Raw genomic sequence first — 24533 nt, forward strand, 5'->3', positions numbered from 1 at the left:
ATCTAATATGTATAAGACATAAATAGGTGGTCCTAATTCCTGACCGGTACGCAGAATAATCCCGTCAGTCGGATTAATAACTTGAAGCATTGTAGTCATGTTTCACAATCCTCATAGCTTTCATAACATGTTCATAAAAATGCGTCACCTGATGTTAGGATGACTGCACCAGTCATCATGTCAACGCTTATTTCTCATTGGTAGATTTCCTTGCCTAGACCGAGGGCACGCCTATGTTACCTTTTTATTTTTAGGTAAACAAAAGAATTCCTGAAAAATGTTTTTCTTTTGTACTCAATGCACGGCGTAACCATCCCCCGCGAGCGAAAATACTTAAAGGAAGCACCTAGATCTAAACAGGTATAATCACCTGTAGACTTTTAGTGTCTAAAAAGGACGGGAGCAGGTTGGTTACTGCGTGAAGCAAGTTTCCCACCACACCCCAATACACACGCTTAAATAGCGAACGCCATTCTAAAGCGGCCTGGCTACTACTTGAATAGAAAAGGATCAATACGACTATTCCGAGCTCGGTGCTGCGTATTTGTCACCCAAGCTCTTTTAACAAAAGGCCGCGCAAGTGCTACTGGGATATTGTTTAACAATCGAAACTCCACATTGAATACACCCTAGTAGAAAGATAATCTAACCAGGTCGCACACCCAGTTACACAGGTCGGAAAAACTAGGCGAAAAGACGCTTCTCGGGGGAGGTAAGTTGTTTAATTTCAACTTATAAACCTGTTTCGCAGTTTCATTAATTGAATGATGTAAATGATTTACCTAGTGTTGTTATTTAACTAAGACTTAAAGGAATAAGTTAATGTGGGACCCACCCTTTGGCCTTATTTCGCGGGAACCAGTTATGAAACAGCAAATTCTGCAGAGTTGACAAAACTAGTTTTTAAAGATCTATCTAGTTAAGATGATAGGAGTACAAGAGTGCGGACAGGTAAGACTTTTTTTATATCAATTCCATTCGTATATCATAGGGCAGGCCGCTTGCAGGCTAAAAAGTTTACATGTATACGGAACTCCTTTCACCTTACATGCCCCGTCATCCAAATAGTTACTTAATCACGGTTTCGATCGTTTTGTACATAGAAAAAGAAAACGTCGGTGCATCCATCTATTACACTGTCTGTCTGATACTTAAAGTACAGCATGATATTATGGCTCAGGTAATTGCTAGCCTCGTGGACTCACTTGTCAGTCTTAGCTGGTGGGGGGAAATGCCATATGTCGACGCCATAATCACTTTCAAGAGTATGCTTGTGACAAGTTTGAGTTCGAAGGGTTTCTTAATATGGATAACAACTAAACAACCAACTCATGGTCAACGTGTAGGTCAGGGAAAACAGGGAAGGGAGTAAGACGTTAATCACTAAGACTAAGACTGGGCGTGGTCAGACGACCATCCCACCCTCAGGTGTGTACAGAGCCATGACTAATGTACACTCATATCCCCCTACAAATTAAATTCAGTTCTTATTAAGTCGGGTGAAAATGACTAAATATTTAGCTAGTTTTCACCCTTGAGCGGTAGACAACCCCTGGTACGTGCCGTCAATTTAGCACATTAAGAAAATATGTCAGAATTACCCACCATCCGTGGTTTCTGACATGCGCAGTTGCACCTTTCATTTACAGCCATGGCTGAAAGGCGACTTAACATCCATATGGATTAGCTCTGTTAAAGCGGACCAAAATACGCAGAATATCAAGCAAAGTGGCATTAAATCTATATAAAAATGGTTGTATATATTTGCACGTTGTGACTGTAAGATATGTTCATCCTTCATGTAGTTTAAGCTTGTAAACCGAGTTAGTGTTCACACTAACGCAAATGTATTGGTTGGTAATGAGATCCATTAGAACTTTAAATGGACCCTTTCCCTTATTATAACCTTAATCCCAAAATTATACTGGCGGAGCTAAAAGCATTGTAATCTGAATACACAAGAATATGAACACACAGACTTTTCATGGTTAGTGTAGTTGATTTACAGGGTGGCTTCACCAAGAAACGCTTTTTATATAATATTTTAAACCATTACTATAACAATGAATCGAACCAGTATTTATTACGGGTTGGTTTATAATAATAGCAAATAGTTATAATGTTTCCTCAATGAAAAATGAGGGAGACCAAGTCAGTTAATGACTGTTAACTTATCTGTATTTTTTAAAATAATTCTAGAAAGATGGTCAAAACAATTACGTGTGGCTCCAAGGGTGTATATGATAAATAAGCAGTCTCTCTTACAGAACACCTCTTGCATTTTTTTCTTACAAGTTAGATTGAACGAGGACCATAACATTGTGCTTAAAAAGACATTTGAATAATTAAATTGTCACATGAAAATTGCATTTTTACGTCAGTCTGCAACAGTAAATAAGATAAACAATGCAAATCCACAACCATCCATGGAAAGGTATAGCCTAAGGTTTTGCAATTAAAAACACGGGCCTATTTCAGAAAACAATATCAAAAATACCTTGCATAGGCAAACTATTTTTATTTGCCCTTATTATTACGATGTATTGATTCAGGACCATGAGGTTTGAAAATGCTCAGCGCAGCGTGAAGCTAAAGAGCGTGAGGTACAGAGCGTGGTTTATGTAATACCTACATTCCACTTCGCCAATACAGGCGTGGTTGCATCGGCGCGCCCTGGGACGCAAAAGGGGTTAGGAGTGAGGGGTAATTTCGCACCAACTAACCTATGACAGAAGCTGTGTGGACCTGTGAAATGACCATATAACTTGACGTTAAAAGGTGGATCTACATGGGGTCGTACGGGACAATGTTATGCAAGCAGTAGCTGTTACATCCTTTCTGAGAATACTTAGGCATCAGTGAAATATAAGCGCGGTCAGGTGTTGAACCCCCTTTAGTCTATATGGCATTGTGACCATCTATTGTATATATCCTCGCCACCTTTTGTATCTATTCCAGTCATGGCTCTCTTGTTATTTCACAGTTCTGGTTTTGTCCGAATACTGTGGCTTTAGTATTTCTTTTCACACACACGACGAGTGACAATTCAAGATGCATGGAATCGGGAAAAGTACCACACGAGTCTTGAAGTTTGATCATTTGTAAATTTGAGCGACTCTTACTGTAATTCCTATTCGTTCAAGTTTCTAAAGTGATGTACTTTACAAGATTCAAGGTACCGTTTCTCTTGAAAAGTCCTCCTCAAAATGCCTCTCAGCTGTTTAATAATGCATTCTACCCAAAGGACCATATTTCACAAAGATATCCATTGCACATCGTACCTGTATATAGATATAACAATGCAACCACTTAAAAGCTCACTGTGTAGTTTTTCATATTATATACCAGGCGTTGATGGAATACAAAATTATATCACCCGTCACCTTACGCCATTCTTTTTTTATCCGCCAAAGTGTTAGTCTTTATGTTGATTCTATTGTCGCCCTAATGTATAAATAATACAGACGTCACTTTACCTGAGCTGATTCAGAACAAAACTGATAAAAACATATCTCCAACGTTGATGTTTGTGTATAAATTTGAAGGAATGGAACCACCTTAAGAATGGAACGCAAGAGAGAAAATGAGCGTGAATGAAAAACTAAATTCACTCAGTCCAGAAAAAAAAACGGACTAAATCTCCAGTCGGGAGCTTTTGACGTGATAGACAACCATGGTTGCGAACTGCAGCACTATTTACTGGTCAGACAAAGCCTTTAAATCCGCTACACTGTACTTCAACAGGTCGCACCATGGTCCATTTTGTATTTCCGAGACAATTATATTCTTTATGTCTAACAATGTATTCACAGTGGGAACTTGTCAGAAGCCGGTATTTACCTCCGCACAGGGCTTATCCCTTACTTTTAGCACTAATGCGTGACACTGCATCTAGAACTGTGATTCTCAAAACTCTAAGGATAGTCTCTTGTACTTAATTAATGCCTCATACTGAGATGAATAGGGACCAACTGTGCACCAACATACGTACGGTTGACAAGTCAATTATTAAAGCAAAAAAAAGTCTGCTCTCATTACTTTTGATAGAGGAATAACTTTGTGATTTTGTTTTTCATGTTACTGTGTAGTAAATCAGACGACTTAATAATACCCAACTATCCTAAGAATTTTTCAACTATCTGAAAATAATAGTTCATAATCAAAAATACAGTCCAGTCAATTGTAATTCATCTTTATGGAATAGCTCCCCTTTACGACAGTAACTTAAACAGTAATCCATGACTTCATATATATTAAAAAGAAAATATCACAGAAAAATGTGACAACAAATAGATCTGAGAGCGAAGGGTACAGGATTTTTGCCTTGAGAACATATCATTTTGCACATTATGTACTGTCATCCTGAGGGGAGCAGCTACCCACCAAATACAGTGTTAAACGTTTACGAAACCGAAAAAAAGTTGTAACTTTATGGTAATACTATGAAACATTCTGTTTTTGTTCGGCATATGTTTCAAAAATCAAAAGACTTGCACCGTTCCTTTATGTTCCTATAAAGTTGCTTAACCTTAACAGCGCTGCCATTTTGCTACTGTAAGTTCCTCGTGTATTTACATCCATATGAAAATACTGTTAAAAAAAATAAAGCCATACGATTTGCATGGGTAAACTAAATGTGTTTACCTTGTCATTATAACGGTATACAAACGCACTTAGCTTGACGTGTCCTCTATATTGTTATATGGATTAGTCTTTCTGAGTGAAGTTCGTGGCGCATAGGGCTATCCATTTTAGACAATTCCCTATTCAATATGCTCTACTGTTAGGATAAGTAGGCTAGTGTGGACGTGAGAGATTACAATGTGTATCTAGTAATACCTTTCCTTTGTTTCCTCTTTTTTTTAAATTAATTTCTTAATGGGCGATTAACATTATACTTTTCATTAATGCTTTACATGACTTCTTTGAATTTTAGATATTTAGTCTATAGCGAGAAGGATATACAAGAGTATACCGCACCTTGAAAGCGTCGTCCTTTCTATACGTACCAACACTTTGAAGCCAAACAGATTAGATTGCTTTTATGAGACGGGTTGCATTTCTGTTTCAGATTGCGATTTCTCCTTAACCAATCATTATGACGAACCTTCATTTTGGGATTTTGGTTGTTTTAATATGTCTAGGAAACCTAGCATCAGGTATGCTTTATCACAAGTACCAATGTCTTCATTATGATTCTATTATTTTATTTTTCATTAAATTATTTCTTTGCATTTTATAATGTTAAGTAAAATAAGTGTTTTGGTTTATCTCATGCTTACTGTAATGTCATTCTGAAACCTTAATACTATGTGTTTATGTTTCCACAGCCCCATTGCTTTAAAGGGGTTAAACATATATCAGTATTCACTCTGTGTATTTTAATATTATATTTTAGCATCCTTTAGCAACGAGGGGACCGAATTTTATGTAGGATTTATGGACAATGATTATGGTGATGGTCGTGATATGTACCTGTACATGACGACTGGGTCTAACACACCGGCAGAAGTCACTGTCACAGCTCCGAAACAAGATACCAATTTTCGTAAAACAGCACAGGTAGCAAGGGGACAGAGTGTGAGAGTCTCCATACCAGCGAACTTCAAAGCCACAGGCAGTCAGGTGGAAAGCAAGGGTATTCACGTCATGTCAACCCAACCCATTTCACTGTATGGCCTGAATCAGGAACAGGGGTCTGGAGATGCGTTCACTGCGATACCCGTGACTGGCCTTGGTTCAAAATATTCCGCCATTACATGGTCAAATCAAGGACAGATTCTCGTGGTTTCCACTCAAGACCGTACAGAAGTAACAGTTAAGCTGCCGGGCAGAGCCAATAATGCCATTACCTACAATGGTGTAACACATACTAATTATGCCGAGTTCACAGTGACCATGTCAAGGTACCAGACCCTTCACCTCCAGAGTGATGATCTCACCGCCACTCAGATAGTGGCTAACAGCGCTATTGCTGTGTTCTCTGGAAGTAAAAAGGTACAGATTGAAGGCACTATGACGTCCGACCATCTGGTTCAACAGTTGACTCCCTATGATGCTTGGGGAAAAGAGTTCCTAATTTCTGCTCCACCTAATTCACAGAAGTATAAAGTGAAGATTGTATCCCAAGACAGACATCCAAATATAGGTAGAGTATACATTTCCGGTGAAGGCGCTAGTGGTACATTTGTGACCGAATTCTACACCTTTGTCAGAAACTACCAGAGTGATGTTCTCAGACGTGTTTGGTCCGACTCTCCAATTCAAGTCGCCTTGTTTACACAATCCATGGATTCCTCCACAAATATGATAGATGCCTCCATGGTGTTAGTTCCACCCGTCTACCAGTACAGATCTAGGTATACCTTCACCACATTGGGACAAACAGCTGCAGAGATGTCCAGTCACATGACAATCTATGTTGCGAATGTTACAACAAATGCCGGTACACTGAGGATGGATGGCCAACCCATGAATGTGTCTTTTACTAAAGTAGCGTCAACTGATTATTATTTGGGTACGATGCCAGTCTCACCTGGAGCTCATGAGGTCTACAGCACTGATCCCCTGACAAACTTTTACGGTCTCATAAGTGGTTTCCATGCCAGTTCAAATGGTAACTACTACGTTACTTATCCTGCAGGGATGAACGTGGCCAAAAACACACTGGTGAGTTGAATTTGGTTATTTATTTTGGATTGAAAAATCTTTTTTCTAAATAGTTACATCCTGTTTTCAGAATAGGGTAATACATGTATCCCTCTACTGTAAATCCAGTGCTGTCGTTTATTCAACCTCTAGTATAAATAGTTGAATGAATAGATAAAAAGAAAAAAATCTTCCTGCCATTTTAAGTTTTATATCCTTATACACTGATAAGAACGTTTTACACCTTCAGGGGTGCAGTCCATTTGTAGGACAGAATATTGTAGCTGGAAACCAAGTCGATGAAGACTGTGACGGAAGAGTAGATGAGGAAATCAAAAATAATATTGATGGTGAGTTTCCCGTCTTGTTGCGGAAATTTTTTCAGTATGTTAAGAGTCTATTTCAGGTTGATTTTTCCACATGAAACTCAATCTTATCTAAAAAAAAAACGGGTTATTCTTCATTTAAACAAGATTTGTGTTAGGTATTTTACAAGGTTTGTGTTAGATATTTTTACGAATACGAATAAGTAACATCAAATCTGTTCATCTCAATACTAATTTTGCAAATCAATTGCAGATGATGGGGATGGAAAAGTAGATGAAGATCTGTCTCTTCCATCGAGAGGTACGCCACGTTTTTCATCTCTTTGTTGTGGAAGTTTAACAATTGTCAGAAACTCAGTTTTAGTACTGGCTTATTTAGTATGGAAAGCATATATAATTTATCATGCCTTACACTTGCAATAAAAGATCCGCTGGGTTTAGCTACAAACTATCTTTAAATATCTAAAACACGATATAATGGAGAGTTGTAATAAAAATATATGCTCTCCCATCCTAGCAAATGGTAACTGGGGATCCTGGGGTAGCTGGGAGGCGTGCAGTGTCACGTGTGAGAACGGGACCAAAAGCAGAAGAAGACTATGCAACAACCCAGAACCAATCAATGGCGGCCTCGCGTGTCCAACTGACATTCAGGGTGACACAGATACGATGCCATGTTCTTTACAACGGTGTCCAGGTATGAATATTTTAGATGTGGAAAAACTGTATTCTGTTTTACTTCAGGAGAGTAACATGTGGACTGACAGTTTTCAACTATGTTGCATCAAAGTGCATACAAAGATAGCATAAAATATGCATGATAAATTAGTTGTTAACGTCCCTCACACTTCAGGCGTCCTAAAAAAAGAAAGTCTCCCCTGTGCATTTAAATTTACTATTTGGTTTTATAGAATGTGATCCAGCGGCGGCAGTAAGCTGCACTAGCAAACCCAACACTGTCTGCAGTGCCAACAGATTTTGTGAATGTGAGCCTGGATACAGAGACACCACCGGCCTCGGGCTGTGTGTGAAACGTGAGTTTTATTGGAAGAAAGTACAAAATCTTGTTGTAGAGAACTATCACCATTTATCTCATAACTAACGAACTGTTTAGGGATTTGATATGAGAGAACAAGTAAAATTTTCCATTGCTTTCAAACGATCATTCTCTCAACTACCATACCAGAATGTGGCTTATAAATAAATGTACGATTTTTTCAATAAGTAAAAGGCCTACCATGCACGTTAATTGAAACATTTTTTCTCTGTTAGATATTTTTTCCTCTTCTATTTACCTAGCAGTCCGAAAATTTATACAAGGGCATTATTATTATATTTAGCATTCAAATGGGTAAGTTCCTCTATAAGGACACAATAAGGCGAAAACTCAATCACTAGTGTCTCGGCATTACAGGTAAAATAGGCGATACATGCGTTTTGAGCACCGACTGCAATACTGTTGTGGGCAACAGCAGATGCGTAGAGGGGAGATGTGTGTGTTCCGTTGGCTACAAACCAGGACCAGACAACACGGCTTGCGTACAACTTACGATCGGAGACGCATGTACGTCAACAGACCAATGTGATGTGGTGATGGATCACGTGACCTGTGGAACCGGAAATACCTGTCAGTGTAACCTTGGATACATAGCGACCAGTGGGCAGTCACAATGTCGAAAGAGAGTTGTAGGAGATAGTTGTTCAACAGACGGCGATTGCAGCACTGCGGTAACAGGAACGACTTGTTCCACGTCTACCAGGCGCTGTACATGTGCCATAGGGTACCGCCCCAGTACGGACAGTACTTCATGCTTGGCACGTAAGTAAAGGTTGCCAGTAGAGTGTTTTGCTGGGCCTACTTATTTTGTTCTTATTAACGTGAAAACCGTCTGCTGCGATGTTGCCGAATATTGCCTATTATTGTTGTAAGTGAAAATGTTTAAAAAAGCGATTTCATTGTGAAAGAAAGTAAATTGATTTCTTGATGCATTGATTTAATTGAAAAGAATATTAGTATAGTAGGCCTTGTACTGACGTGTTTTGTAATATTGTCCGTTTTCTTTGTTGTACATGTAACCGAATGATTTTCACATGTACATTTATGCTTACTGCAGGGTTTTTTTTCTGGTAAACTGTTTTTTTTCATTATATCTTATCATACTTAGTTTTTTTATTTATATGTTTGATTTTGTCCTTGTTGCATGGTGTTCTTTTAATAATTATTATTGAATTGCTTTGCTTATGGTAGATTCCTTGTAGAAACTTACATCTTGCACTCTATAGCGCTAACAGTTACATCATGTAAGGTGCATGAACCAAAAGTAGTCTTTATTAAGTAGAATAGGTCCAACCAATAAATGTACCTGTAGATTAGGTCCAACCAGTAGATGTACCTGATGGTGTAAAAAAATATTTAAGTCTTCCTACTACTTACCGTATATAGATAAATAGAGCTTCAAAGTAGGCAAGACACACAGATGACCAATTTCTAAGCTTTGCATGTTTTCATTTGGAAGGAAAAGCTAGGTGACATATAGAGCATGCAGCTTGATTTGAGAGAGGAGACACCTGAAACACAGCCATTTCCAAAAATGCACACGTTTGATTTCTTTTCTCCTGTACCGGTGATTTTTGTGTGACTGGAAAGGTTTTTTTCCCAAAAGAATGAGTTTTCTCCAGGGCTAGCTTTGACCATCATTTAGCCTGCATGTGTGTTCAAAGAGGATGGGTACTAACAGAACGGTGCGCGCGGTATATGCTCACTAAAAGCATGAATCTACGAGGCATAGACTGGCTGTCCACGCTGAATGTTTTGGGAGTGGTAAAATGACGAAGACAGACTGTTTCAGGCGTGATTGGTGACACGTGTCAGTTAGACGAGGACTGCTCCACAATCCCACAATCCCAGTGCCAGTCTGGAACCTGTCAATGCGATGATGTTTTTCTTGCGTCCGGATCTACCTGTAGACCTCGACTCATTGGAGACACCTGCAGCAGCAGCAGTAACGGCAACGAACAATGTAATGCCTCCGTTAGTAACAGCGTGTGTTTTCAGTCACGATGCAAGTGTGAGCTTGGCTATTATCCGAGCACTGATTCGACGACCTGTAGAAAACGTACCATTGGGACCGCCACCTCCTGCATAGTGCAAGAAGATTGCACAGCGGCCATACCTAACAGCCGTTGTGACGAGGGGGTTTGCAATTGCAACGACGGCTTTTACTCTCCTACTGGAAACTCGTGCATAAAACGTAGGCAGATATTTTACACATAGTCTACATTTTAAATTGATGGATTGTTTTCATGTCCTGTAACATTACTAGTATGAAAGTCAATAAGTTTTCTTAGCGAACTCTATATTCAAAATGTTATTCATGTAATAGACATTTACTTTTAAGTACAAACCCACGCAATAATGATTTTCAGGAATGATCGGGGACACATGTCAAATGGATCTCGACTGTTCAACTGTAATCCCTTTCGGTGTGTGTTTGAGAGGCAGGTGCTCGTGTCCCAGTACTCACATAACATTCAGTGACCTCACTGGTTGCCGAATCAGGTTGATAGGAGATTCTTGCTCGGATACAAATCAGTGTGAAACAGCGATAAGAAACAGTAGCTGTGTAAACTCTGTTTGTCAGTGCGACCTTGGTTACACCGCAAGTCACGATAATTCAACATGCAATAAACGGACCATTGGGGTTCATTCCTGCAGTGCCGATACCGATTGCCTGTCCGCCGTAAGGTGGAGCGTGTGTAGGGAGAATGTGTGCAAGTGCTCCGATGGATATGTCTCCACCAACGATGGATCAGCATGCACCATGCGTAGGCATATTTTACGCATTCTTATCCAAAATATTCTATTGATCTATTACAAACCTCTAAATTCAAAGCCTATTAGGAAAATTAAAATTAAAATTATTGCACTGGGACCTATATTATATTGCACTGGCGGATCCAAGATTTCAAGAAGGGCGTGGGTCCCAATTTTTTGTCCCGCTGAATAATCTGGTTAATCAAGCGAGAATTTTCTTCCCTTTAATATGGGTGGGGAGATAAAACTGCCCTTTGGGCTTGGAAAAGGGTGACACACCCAGGACCCCATTGTATCCGCCTGTGCATTTGGATATTTTACTGGATCTTGTTTCTATCATGTTTTGTCCCTAATACCTCAACGACATATGCGAAACGTGAAATTGTCGAAAACATTTTTGCTCATCCCATCCATTAATTTCAGGCAAAATCGGGGATCAGTGTCAAAATGCTTTAGACTGTTCTCTTATACGTGAAAGTGTTTGTGGCACTTCAAACAACTGCCAATGTAATTTAGGCTTCACAGCAACTGAAAACAGAACTGCCTGCAGACAACTGCAGATAGGTGATCCGTGCACAAACCAGCAGCACTGTGAAACGTCTATTCTCAATGGTGAATGTCATCGTCACCTGAGCGTTTGCGCGTGTCCTCTAGGCTACCATGCTGAGACATTAAACCGCTGCGTAAAACGAAAAATAGGTGACGCCACTTGCAACAGATCAGTTGACTGTAGTGAGGCAGTGGAGGGAAGCATGTGCAAAGAAGGGATTTGTGCATGTATGTCGGGATACAAGGCTTCTGCGGACATGACTACATGTAGAAAACGTAGGCCCTCACTAATTTTTTGCGTTCGTTTAACGACTTTGTTTACTTCATCATTTTTCACTTGGTACATATAGGTCAGATACATTGCAATTTAGATTTAAACAACCTGTCTTTAATTAAATCCATTTAAAAGAAAGAAAGACCCGTTCAAATGAGTTCAGTAAGTTTTACACCATTGCAGGCATGATAGGGGATAATTGTACGAGTGTTGCGGACTGTACGTCTTACATGGAACACAGTGAGTGCGTGGAGGGAAAATGTGCTTGTAATCCCCAGTACTTGCCAACCGAGGACCGAAGCAATTGCAGAACTCGGGTACTGGGCGATCCTTGTGAACTCGCGCAGTCCAACACTGCCCAATGCAACATGTCGGTCTCGCACAGCATCTGCGAGAATCTCGTCTGTGTTTGTGAGCCCGGGTACTCAAAGAGCGTTGATGGCAGGGCATGTATAAAAGATGGACCATGCTCCACAAACACGGATTGCAACGCCGTTCTGCTTAACAGTTTTTGTTTTAATGGTGGCTGTATATGTACAGACGGATATAAGCGCATGGCGCTTCCAAGCGGAGAAGAATTTTGCCAGTCACGTAGGCCGTTTTTCCTTCCACATTTTAATCATCATAGGTCCAAAAAACGAAATTAGCATACTGAAAATATGTTTAATGAAAATTCCTTTAACTAAGTTTTAGCAGGCTATAAGATAACGTTGTAAATGAATAAAAATTCATATTAATTCCCAGTGAAGAATGCTACTTTGGTGATAAAGGGCTTTTTTTGCATGATGACTGGGAAGAGGCTTGCCTTACTCTTGTTTTTTTCTGCAACTGTATTATCACAGTTTAAGTGTAACTTGACTTGTCCTGTAGGATCAGCATGTTTGATCCGTTTTGTCGAATTTTTAATGCATGTAAACCGTTTTGTCGCTACCAACAATATTATTTGCGTTTAGCTTTTCAGTACTCAGGGGTGGTTGCATAAAAAAGCACTTATTATGTATTTGCACTTTTTCACAATATGTATGCATGTGCCTGCCGGGATGTAATAGGGGTGGCTTTAAAGTCCACATGGTAAGGTGGCTGAAAGACACTTATCTACAAACAGTAGCTTCGGCATCTGAAACCAACAGCATGTATACAAGCATGTCAAGCATGTCTAAAGCGCAAAAACTTATTTTGCTTATGCTTATGCTTTTCTTTCATTTATTTCCCCGGTGTGTGTTTCTGTCGTTACTTCAGCTGCTTGAAGCTTTATCTAATCAGTAATGGAATTTAGTGGATTGCCTTAAGTACTCTTGTCATGCTCGGACACTATTTTAGGCCCACTGAATGACCCATGTCAAAGTACAGGAGAGTGTTCAGCAATTTTGCCAGCAGGTAGCTCTGAGTGCAAATTGGACACTGACGGGATTAAGCGATGCTTCTGTAGCGATAGTCACAGGGAGTTCAACTCTACACAGTGCAGGCGTGCAAAAATCAACGACATCTGCGAAACGCCGAGAAGTACCACCATGTGTACCGACCCCATTCCTTTCAGTGAATGTTCGGCTTCCAGTTGTGTGTGCAAGGCAGGTTATATGGCATCCCCAGACCTAGCGAGCTGTACTAAGCGTGCCGTCGGCTCACCGTGTTCAACCAATAATGACTGTCAAGCAGTCGTGGTGGACAGTTTGTGCAGTGACGGAACATGCAGCTGCAAGCAAGGATACAAATATATCTCTACAGAGAGTGCATGCAGAAAACGTAGGCATATTATACGCATTGTTGTTGCAAGAAAAAATGCTCTTTAACATGTGTATTTTGTAATATATTGTGAAACATTTCTTATCCTTTCAGATTGTTGAGAGATAGAAACCAAATATAGATTCTTTCTCACTGTAGTTTTGTGCTGGTGATTTTTGTCTTTAGCGTTAATTTAGATTTCATGTTGAGTGATAAACGCAATGCAGTTGTGTCTTTGTTGTGGTAACTGAGTGATACTAACAATCTTAGTGGGAAAGCAAAGCGATATGTTTCATAAGCAGGTAAGTGTTTCCTTTCAAACACATGTAGTTAAATCAGAGAAATGTCCAAGATAATTTGACGTGGTCTTTTTCTTATTCGTCGCCGTTCCAATCCTTGCAGGTCAAATGGACGATGCTTGCAGCATTCCTGAGGATTGCTCAGCGTCTGTGGCCTCCTCAACGTGTTCTAACGGAAAATGCGCCTGCATTAGCGGCTATGTACAAGAAAGCAAATCCAAATGTAGGATTATTCACATCGACGACAACTGCACCGTAAATGCCGACTGTAGCGCGGTGAGCGGAGAAGCCGAATGCAAAGCGCAAGGCACCAAAAATATGTGCAAGTGCAAGGACGGATATTATCCTAGCGACTACAACCTGTTGGCCTGTGCTCAGAGACAAGTGGGAGACAAAAACTGCGATAAACCTGCCGACTGTTCTCAAGTCATCCCTCATAGTACCTGCTATAACAATGAGTGTGTCTGCGTTGCTGGCTACCGATCAACACTAGATGGCAAAGGCTGTAGAAACAGTGAGTACAGCATTTGATTCTCTTTACATAACTGACGCATTTTCCCATTCAAAATAAATGATATTTGATCTGTAGCCAAAACTTACTCTTTTCCTTGTTAGGAATAAAGCACTTTTCTTTTATTGTAAGGTAAATATATAAATATGCATAGCTTAATGCTGCAGTTCAAGGCCCGTGTCCATTTTGTCAAATGAAAAACCATAGATTAAAAAAGTATGGTGTATTTTATTTTCTCACTTAAACGTGGTAAACTGAATGGCCATTTATTGTGTCAATTTCTTAAAAACAAAACTGATATTTCCACAGCTCTAGAAAACTGGGAGATTGCCCTTATCGCTGCCGCCTGTGCCTTCGTATGCTTCGCCATCCTCTGCTTCCTTCTCGGCTGGTGTGGTAGGAAGCGCATTCGTCGCAGACACAGCATGAAGCAGTTCACCGGCGCTTGGCATTCTTCTATCGAAGACCTTCGTGTCTCCTCCGCCGCTTCTGACAGCACTTTCAATAAAGAGGACATGAAGTCGTGGCCAGCTGATGGAATGACAGAGAGGGAAAGAGTGGAGACCATGTCCAATCCTGTCTATGAGACCAGTGAAATTAAACCCTCGGACGTTGGACTGGAGTTTTAGACATGGTATCAAGTGCCTGTTGTTTTGAAGAGCCGATCGTATTTGATAATAATGCTCGTTTGTAGCGAGCGATATCATTTACATCACTTAATGTGGGCAATTACAAGTTATTTGAAAATATATAAATATTTTAGCCAACAAAGAAATCCTGCGAACAGTCTCTTTAATGTAAATATTTCGTAAACTTAATAATGGATTTAGAAAACTTGCCCTTGCAAATTTGTCATTAAGACGATGGAGATATAGGTATTCGTTTTATAAGTATTCTATAATGTGGAAGTTATCACTGAAATACCATAATTACAAAGGGGGTATCAAATGGTCCGATACTGAAGACATATGTCACAGGCTTTCATATCTGCACTAATTCAAATTAATTATTATTCTGCATTGGCCCGGCACTTAGAACGGTATGTTCTAGGGTAACAGACATCCCGTTAAGTGCCTACATAATCGTTTGTTACACATGTACATTCCTTCTGCAATGAATTTATAGATGAGATGTTTGGTAGAATAGGTTGGTCTAATGCATTTTTTTCTATTTCGTGTCTTAACAGAAAAATTATTGTTATTTATAAAAACGCCTCTTGTTGGCAGATTATTTTAATTACACAGTTGCATCAAAGGTATATTTGCGCTTAGTATACTTTTACATACAGTGTTACTTACAGCATGTTATGGTCTAATATTGCAAAGCGCGTTAATTCCAAGGGTCTCAAATACTCCGGGAGGCATTTTGATTTTATTAAGAAGTGAAATAACATTTAATAACCATTCACGTTTTCTATACTTTCACATTTACATTTTACTTTGCAAAATATCATTTTATAGAGATAAATAACGACTGTTTGACGTTACACTACCGAAAGGCGACGAGTTCCCAAATATGTAGATACACGTTTGTACTTGAACATATTGTACATAAATATTGTAAGACAAACTTTTGAGCAGCTAAGTGCTGCTTAGACTATGCAATCGAGAAAAGTCTACACCGTTATCCGGTCACAAGAAAAGAGTGGAAACTGAGTGTTTTTCCAGTTAAGTCGTTTTCAGGTGAGAACTCCTGTAAATACTCTTTAATACGTATTTTTGTAATGCATAGTGCCCATTTTAATAAAGAATATTAGGGCCTTCATATTGGTGTTGTGTTTGTGTACGACTTAATGCTTTTGATTATTGAAAAACGTCGCCGGTGAAGACACAATTATCTTTTAAAAAGCTTTTGATGTTCGATAATTTCTCTCGGGATACTCAGAACATTCTAACATTAAACTGTCCTATCTTAGATCATTTAAATGTCAAGATAGGTTAAAAGAATATTCAAACTGTATAAGTTGAAAAAATATGCCTATACCTGTCTGTACCTGTGTCTGTCTATACCTACAATGAGGGGACTGAAAAAATTCGATTTAGTCCCAAGCTATATAATCGTTGAAGACGTTTGTCGTAGGAGATGAGGGGGGTTTAAACCCACTTTTTTTCAACCGTGCCAGTCATGAGAGCAGTAAGCAGAGAAGAATCCTTCCGTCCTGACACTTATTTTTTACTGAATGATTATAAACCCTAGACTGACCTCCCCCCCCTCCCCACTTATACTTTGCTACCTACGCCCCTGAAACTACATGTATCTGGGTTTATCATTTGGTGCTTAATGGAGGCTGGTGGCAGGTTAGAATATAAAATGGCTTACCTTCTTTTAATCTTCTTGATCCATGTCTAAGCTTGTCCCTGCCTAATAGCACTTTGTGGTCATAAAATCGGCGAGCAAAAATCGGTGACAAGCCAACACTGTGCCTGTTGTAATTAAGGTCGTCATTGATCGCTTGTTAAAATGTTTACGCCATGGTTGGGCAAAAGTCAAACTGCCATTTCCCGAATCCTTGAAAAGATTCTATCTGCTGTTATCTATCAATGTTAATACATCATGACCGTCTTTGTAGCCGACAATACTTCCCTATTTCCAAAGACGGATATAATGGCTGTACGAGTATTGGTATATAGCGACATCCTTTTACGTTTCTGTTAGCAGCTATAGCCTCGCCCTCGCTCGTAGCTAGAGAAGATCTTGGGCTATGAGCTGAACTCACCTTAACAGCAAAGTGACTTTTCAACACGATGTTAGTAGGCTTAAAATTTAGACACAATACAAGCTCCAGTGATAAGGGACGGGTACATACACTCGTCTTCTTGGCGGGAAGACGCTGGCTTTTGTGACAACACGTGCTTTCATTATCAGGTAAAAGCAGAGTAACGGATATTGGACTGCAACATAATTCTGAACACTAACATATCGATATCATTTTTTTTTATTTACGGCTGCTTGAATCCCATCATGCAAACACCATGCGCGATTGTAAAGTCATTACATCTCGTCACAGAATAAGTTTGAAAATGGGAAGGATTTTGTAAAACTTCTAGATGAATATCTTATTCGAGGATAAGCTGTTAGCACAACTAATAATTATCAATGGACTGAAAACGGCCCGTGTTGAGATATCATTGCGTGCAGCTAGTATGGGCTATCAGTTCACACCTAAGAACATCCAAGTTTGTTGCACTTTATCATTTTTCATTAACAAGGCTCCATGATCTTTTGGTGCACTTCTAACCACTCGATATTACGAAAGACAATTCCGTACTTCAAGAGAACTTGTTTTCAATATCTTACAAGATAAGAACGCTGAATGAGCTGGAAACCCAATTTACATGTGGTAAGCAGAAACGGTGAACAATATCGTGATTTTTAACAAACACTTCTATTATCATTTACAAGACTCATAAACCACCACGTAGGAAATAATATTTAGGTTACAAATAACATAAATAAAGAAATGACGAACCCAATTTTAGTGAATAATAATGATGATTACATCAATCTCATATTTTAGTAAGATTCCGATTCAAGTTTAAGTGTAACAACTATCAACTGAACACCCTATGAATTGTAGCAACCGTCAACACCCTATGCACTGCGGAAATCTTATCAATTACTTCAAAGAATCAAATTGAACATTTCCCCCAGCGTGCAGTCTACAACCTCATTACACTATAATAATAATAACACACAATAAATCAACCCTTCAATTTTGAATTCTTATAAAGAAATCACAATGCAATCGTTAAAATACAAAAACAACTGAGCAAAAGCAAAAATATATGTGCGATTAAATACTAAAATTCCCATGAATAAATTAAGTATGATTTATCATACAATTCATAAAAAAATAATACAAAATCACTTATTTAATATAAATGGTATATACACATAAATTACATCGTTACTTCCCTAAGTAAATCGGCACAGCATATAGTGATGGACTTCATCAAATGCACTTAACACTCTGAGAACATCATCTGGGTATAACACAATCCACTGAATAAAATTATCTTCTGGACAGTTACCCTGTGAATTAACTGATGTTTCACAAATGCTGGATACTTTTGCTCTCCAGTTTTGCTATCTAGTGGTAACTATGACTGCTATACTTTAAATGTTATCCATAGTATAGAGCTATCCAGTGTTGACGAAACTGGATCCTGATATCAATTCATTCACATCAGAAAATTTTTGATGACTTTCTGGATAGGTCTGCGGCAAATCGGGCACGGTCTGCCGCTCCACTTCAACCTCTTGGCGCAAGAATAGCAAGTCACCTGGTGCCCCGTCTTCCCGTGAATAATGCTCGCCTCTTTGGGCTTTGACATGCATATCACACACAGATCATTGTACTCATTTCCAAGGGACTGCTGTACCCTTGACGGTCCTGGCTGCCCGGCCCCAGAGGGCCCTGCGCCTATCACACCGCCAGATAGAGACGACGTACCTATAGACGCCCCACTGGAACCGCCAGTAGCGGTAGACTGACCACTGGCATGAGAGCTATCTGACCTGTTGGCCGCAGAAGAAGTTTTATCAGACTTAGGACATTCTTTCCATGCAGTTTCGTGTTTGGAAGATGAGGTGTGGAGGAAGGGGAGTGTTGTTTTTGAAGAACAGTTGGCAGTGGTCGTTCCTGGTGGTTCATATTCTGGCTTCTGGGTAACGTCATCAGGTGAGTTGAAACTATCTGAAGCTGCACCAGAAGTGCATGGCCTAGCACTCTGAGAAGCTAAGCCTTTTTTCTTTGTATCTTCGCCTTGTAAATGCGAGCTCGCGGATTGCTGAAAGGCGCCTATATAATTATCATACGACTTATCTTTATCTTCACTGATAAAAAGTCTATCAGTAACATTGAAAGCGTCATTTGACGTAGTTTTTCTAACATCATGGATGACTGGTAGATCAATTTCATCAACGCCCACACCGATTCCCTGTTCTTTAACAATGTTTTCACTGTCCCTATGAACATTTAACCCCGGCAGCATGGGTTTTGACCCGACACCAACTCCAGAACAAACAGAATCACCCTGGTCATTCAGTTCAGACTTGAAATCGTCAATACTAGTAGGCCCATCAATAACATCAGTGCCACAACATACCTCAGGTTTCAATGAACTATACTCAAGGGGGCCTTGAGTAAGATCAATTACATCATTATACGCTGGGTAAATATTTTGGCTCAAAGAGCTGTGTTTAGAACTTCCAACAAAATTGGCTTGGTCTACAGTTAATTCTGATTTTATTGAATCATTCCATGGCCCTATGCTACCATAACCACTGCTTTCAGACTGTTGTTGTGCGGTCATAACAGTGCCTGTGGGTTCATCGTCCTCTAAAACAATGGTGTCATTGGATCCTTCAGAATCCAACACCTTTTCAGCTACACTGTCAGAACTTGGGAGTTTAATGCAAGTTTCTTGTGTGCCAGGTTTATTCCCACTTGCATTCTTGCTGCCATCTGAACTACTCGCACATCTGTTCTGTTTGCTGTTAGTTTGCTGGGGTGGACTTCTTGTCGCAGAAGAAAAAGACTTGCCTCGTCCAAAATCTTCATTTGAACTACTGTTTTTTCTTCTGTTGCTGTATGTAATGTATAGTTGCTGGTTGTTTAATGTTACTTGCTCCATTTCTTCGCCTGTCATTTCCACGGGTGCAGATATTGAACGCCGTAAAAGACGGTTTTGTTGAGAATGTCTGTCTGGAAGCCAACCGGGACGAAGTTTCCAGCAACGATCACAGTACCGTTGAAAAGGCGAGTTCAACATGTCACATTCTCCGCATCTCCACTTGTCCTGAATGGTAAAGTTTGAGGTTAGAGGCGAGGTCCACTAATTACAAGAAGCTTTTAAAAAAGATGATGAAAAACACAGCCACTATCATCAAAATCGCTACATTTTCTCGAGAAAATTTTGAAAAAAAAAATAACAGAACAAATTTTATTACATTCACTTGTTTACACTCACATCCTGAGAGATTTCCATATCTGACCCATCACTTCCAGAAGTAGATTCCACATCACTGGAGTCTGCCCAGAACTCTATGTCACTGTCATTACACACAACTACTATATCCTGAAATGAGAAAACATTTTCAGTATATTTAAGTTGTTATAAAAATGTTCTCACGAGGTCTTCAGCATACTCTTAAAATAGGATGATTCAAAATTTCATAATTAATGAAAAACATCTTAATTAATTCACTGGATTACTTACTGAAGATTTTTCTACTGTTACACACGAGTCTCATATATAACATTCATGTCATAAACTTAAAAAAAATTAAAGATTTGATTACACATTTCTAAACAACTGCCAAATAAATGCAATGAAATATATACAATGAGCAAATCACTTATTTCAGAATAAAATGTACACAATTCTGTGATGTCAACATAACTCATCTTAAAGACATGCAACCCCTCACTGTACCTCAAATTCATCCGAATCTCCCGACTCTCCACCCCCGGCTGTCCCGTGACTGGTGTCAGATCCCACTTCATACTCCACAGAAAAGCCTCCGTCTGATGAGATCTCCATGTACCAAAGGTCATCTTCACTGTCCTGAATCACTGCTGTCTCATAACCCTACAGTAAACGTGTAACACACAAATTAGATTTTATATCTATATCTATATCTATAGAAGACAAAATATTTGTACTAACCAAATGAATTGAAATCTGTATGAACTTGATCATATCTAATACACAATTTTTTTCCATTTGAGTTCTAGTACTTCAACCATTCTGAAGGTCATGGTTTTTAAGTCTGAAATTGCCTAAGTACAGGTGCAATAGCTTAATTTTTTTTCCAAAAGCACCTCATTGCTGAACTAAGCAGTAGGGAATTTATCTTCCACCAAGTCTTTATTTTATTTTGAATATAACTTATCTTTTAAAATATATTACAGTAAAACAGATCAAGGGTTTGATTCATCATTTTTATTTGAAAACTTAGACAAAGGTGAAAAATCCTGTAGCTCACGGCTGAAAAAAAAAAGGGAAAAGAGAGTCAATTATCACCTGAATGCTGAGCACTTCACTCTTGTTTTCATCAGACGTCTGTACTTGTACTTGATAATACCACGGAAACTTTCCCTCCCCATCACTGCTGTATGTAATACTGATGGAAGACTGCCTGGCACGAGAGGCACTGCTACTTTTACTGCTGCTGGATTTCTCTGTGAAACAAAAAACATTGTCAAATTATTCTTGAATTCCAATTTTTTTCCTTTTTTTCCTTTCATCATCAAAACTACAAAAAAAAAGTGAAGTCTGAACGATTGAACGAGAAATAATTGTTTTAGTGTCAAAATAGTTAATATAATCTCAATACCTCTTTTCCTTTTCCTTTCCCTTTTTCCACTAGTGTTTTCTCTCTCTTCACGCCTGACTTGTGCTTGGCTACTTTTGGACTTGCTAAGATGATCTTCATTGTGGTTACTATCTTTTACAAATAATGGTTGGACACCTATCACTGATTCTGCTGTCAAGTTGCTGGCTTTTACCTTAAAGATAAATGACAAATTTCAAAAATATAATCTGTTATCAATATATAGCATTCAAAGCCATATTAACTGCAACTATTTTAATTATGTGTTATTTATTCATTTGCTGAAGAAATGGCAAATAATTCAGACTCTGATTGTAAACAATGACAAAACTTACCACTTGTATCATGTGTATACACTCTGGGGGTAATTAACTAATTAACTAGCTACTCAAGGAGGCATGCCCGACAATTAATCTGAATACAATGAATGCATTTTAGCAAGAATCCCAGAGTCAATCCAGCTGGTACGATGTTTGAATCTGTACACCTCTATGTCTTACACATACCTTCTCCTGCTGCCTGTGCATCATAACATATTTTCTGTTCTGCTCCTGTGCGGCTGGAGTCTTTTGCTTCTTGGCAAACTGAGTACATGGCATCACAGGCTCAATATGTGCAGAGAGCAAGGGACTAGAAAACAAGAAACACATGGTAATAAAAATTTCATTTACTAGTACATTTATTCAGTGATGCATTAATATGCATTTGTAATGAAAGGTCTGAATGTTTTTAACATCACTAAAGAAATAAAAAAATGTCATTTGTTTCTACCTGGTTGTGGGTTATAGTGTATACAGGTACCAGTTATGTTACTAGATGTATGCTTCAGTCTTAAAAAAATTATCATCTATCATCTTATATATAAATGAATTGCAGTGCTATATGGTACTAGTATATCCTAAAGCTGGTCAGGCTTACATGTAAGGTATGTCCTTCAGTCAGAGCTGACCTAATGTAAAGAGGCTTGAATGCAGCATTTTTGAGAAAAATGACCATAAATGAATAAAGAAAAACTTACAGGACATCACTGATTGTGAATTTGCTGCACCCAAATATTTGTCCCAGCTGATCTTTTTCACAGTGTACTGTGCCAGGGTCACAAGGATCATACAACTTTTTGGAGCTGATGTACTCCTTCAGAAAATACAGCACCTTGTTTGAAAAAAAAGGGGCAAAACTTATAATACTAGCTTATCTAAGAGTTATTACCACACCAGCCAAATTTTGTTTACTTTAGTTTTACCTTAAGAACTGAATTAAAAAGAATGTACTCCTTCTAAAAACATTTATATCTTCATACCTCTTTTCTGGTAAAGAAGTCCCCATCTGCACCTGCAGACCTCAGCAAGTGCAGAAAATCTTTTCCAGGGCGAACCTGGAGCAAAATTTTATAAAATAAATGCAAAATCATAATTCACATACAATTATACAGGCTGTCTCAGTCACAATGAACAAGTGATGTTAAAAAAATTTCATACTTAAAATTTGGTTTCATTACTATGTCAAAAAAAGAAACATCCCTTCTTGTTAGAAAAAATAACAAAATGAGATAAATTACCATCTCCACAATGTCTTGCCCTTGGCTTGAAGCAAAGTCTGCATTTGCAGCAGAGCTGACAATGGGTGTTGTGGAGGTGCATGTAGTGATCACAGTCTCTGTTCTTGATACCTGAAACATGGCATAAATACTTGTATATATATCAACAGTGGCAGTAAAGAAAAGGATTTGTATTGTGCGTAGTTACAGCTTTAAATTTATCATTCAAAAAGGTATATATCCTTTAAAAAGGCGGTGCTTGAATATACACGTACACATGCACACATACACATGCTTGTTCACTAACACCCACACACACATTCCAACTGATACTTGCCAGTTACAGCATATGTCAATAAAATGGCATATGTTAGGTGGTTCTATATGAAATCATTATGATCACATTAAATGTATAAAGAAAATTTTGATATTAACTCATACCAGTACCTGTATGGCTACTGATGAAGTTGTTGCAGATGCTTTTTGCTTCTTTCTCTTTGGCATGTGGGCCTAGATTGTGCTAAAAGTAAAACATAAAAATATATGCATATAAACTGGTACATGTAAAGGTATAAGTGTAATAGCCCCAGAATGGATTGTCTCAGAATACGGTATAACATGCTTGGTACTCACTTCAGGAATCTAGCATGTAGGACCAAAAACTAAGGTAGCAACATGAAAATCTTTTGATCACGGTGTGGACAAAGGGGGGGGGGGGGGGGGGGGGTACGTGTTATAATCCAGAATGCAACTAGTGCACTAGTCAATAAAGAAAACTCACTTGAACAATCTGGCCACGGTTCATGTGCAATGTTAAATATGGCTGATTAAAAGGGCAAAGGACAACAATGGAGTTGTCAAATTTGAAATATCTGTTAATTGGCTAGGACGACTGCATACACTCACACCTTACCTGTCCGCAACTTGCACGACTCGACGGAGGAAGTGTGCGGAGGAAGACCTAAAGTGACACGACTCGAATCTATACCAAACAAGTCTTAAATACTGTTTTTATCAACCTGTAGGGGAAAAAGTCCGTAGATATTCAAAATATAGGCAAACCTTACTAGAAAGTAAAAGTATAGGAGAAAATTTATAAAGTACAGATGAACTATATTGTACGTACTTGGCTTCAGATTATTCCGCACACATGTTCTGTGTAACGTGCATGGGCACGATTGCCGTGATATAGAAAGTGCATTATAATAAAATGTTACACTTTGTGTAAGGATACATTTTAACCTTTAGCAGTTGATTTATGGAGATTGCAATCTGCACAGTAATTTACTTCTACCAGTTATGTACAGACTTGGAAAATAAAGGGAGTTTGCAAAATTGGGTCAAGGATGGAGACGCAAACGACAGGGATTAGCCACTAGAGGGCGCTAACTATAGTTTAGCTTTTCATTTTTGTGGTTAGTGCAGTAGGCTACTACGGTGTGGTCAAGTGATTGGAGGGGGGAGGGGGCAACACTGCACTTACACTACATGGGATTCACACTTCAAATTTCAATT

At 38.9% G+C, this 24533-nt stretch overlaps 2 protein-coding genes across 6 annotated transcripts; one reads left to right on the top strand and one right to left on the bottom strand.

The window, feature by feature from the left end:
• Nucleotides 1–322: 322 nt before the first annotated feature.
• Nucleotides 323–15907, top strand: LOC106181787 (uncharacterized). Of its 2 annotated transcripts, XM_013566267.2 has the most exons (15): nt 323–712; nt 5072–5159; nt 5399–6669; nt 6899–6998; nt 7228–7275; nt 7492–7671; nt 7886–8008; nt 8389–8793; nt 9824–10225; nt 10401–10799; nt 11212–11613; nt 11795–12202; nt 12932–13354; nt 13736–14146; nt 14453–15907. In XM_013566267.2, the coding sequence occupies exons 2-15, from the start codon at nt 5099–5101 to the stop codon at nt 14770–14772; spliced, it is 4953 nt and encodes a 1650-aa protein (XP_013421721.2). In that variant the 5' UTR covers nt 323–712; nt 5072–5098; the 3' UTR covers nt 14773–15907. The 2 variants fall into 2 exon arrangements, with proteins under 2 accessions (XP_013421721.2, XP_013421722.2); XM_013566268.3 differs by lacking the exons at nt 9824–10225; nt 10401–10799; nt 11212–11613; nt 11795–12202 and having other exon boundaries at nt 333–712.
• A 1409-nt stretch (nt 15908–17316) lies between these two features.
• On the bottom strand, nt 17317–24061 carry LOC106180353 (uncharacterized). Of its 4 annotated transcripts, none has more exons than XM_013564319.2 (11): nt 23932–24061; nt 23466–23538; nt 23040–23150; nt 22782–22856; nt 22500–22633; nt 21988–22111; nt 21485–21656; nt 21172–21329; nt 20581–20736; nt 20116–20223; nt 17317–19944 (listed from the first exon to the last, which is right to left on the bottom strand). In XM_013564319.2, exons 2-11 carry the CDS (start codon nt 23520–23522, stop codon nt 18325–18327), a joined length of 2715 nt encoding a protein of 904 aa, XP_013419773.2. In that variant the 5' UTR covers nt 23523–23538; nt 23932–24061; the 3' UTR covers nt 17317–18324. The 4 variants fall into 4 exon arrangements, with proteins under 4 accessions (XP_013419773.2, XP_086856902.1, XP_013419774.2 ...); XM_087000776.1 differs by lacking the exon at nt 23932–24061 and adding an exon at nt 23800–23823; XM_013564320.2 differs by lacking the exon at nt 23932–24061 and adding an exon at nt 23652–23675.
• Between the last annotated feature and the right edge of the window lie 472 nt (nt 24062–24533).

Source organism: Lingula anatina, chromosome 1 (assembly GCF_051362555.1).
Source record: "Lingula anatina isolate TDL-2025a chromosome 1, LinAna3.0, whole genome shotgun sequence".
Lineage (NCBI taxonomy): Eukaryota > Metazoa > Brachiopoda > Lingulata > Lingulida > Lingulidae > Lingula > Lingula anatina.

Excerpts from the sequence above, each read along its gene's own strand:
- LOC106181787 (XM_013566267.2), top strand. The coding sequence starts at position 5,099 with ATGACGAACCTTCATTTTGGGATTTTGGTTGTTTTAATATGTCTAGGA. Across the intron at positions 13,355-13,735 it reads AGAGAGTGCATGCAGAAAAC|GTCAAATGGACGATGCTTGC; the intron begins GTAGGCATATTA and ends CAATCCTTGCAG. Across the intron at positions 14,147-14,452 it reads TGGCAAAGGCTGTAGAAACA|CTCTAGAAAACTGGGAGATT; the intron begins GTGAGTACAGCA and ends ATATTTCCACAG.
- LOC106180353 (XM_013564319.2), bottom strand. The coding sequence starts at position 23,522 with ATGCCAAAGAGAAAGAAGCAAAAAGCATCTGCAACAACTTCATCAGTA. Across the intron at positions 21,330-21,484 it reads GGAAAGGAAAAGGAAAAGAG|AGAAATCCAGCAGCAGTAAA; the intron begins GTATTGAGATTA and ends TTTGTTTCACAG. Across the intron at positions 20,224-20,580 it reads GAGATTCGGATGAATTTGAG|GATATAGTAGTTGTGTGTAA; the intron begins GTACAGTGAGGG and ends TTCTCATTTCAG.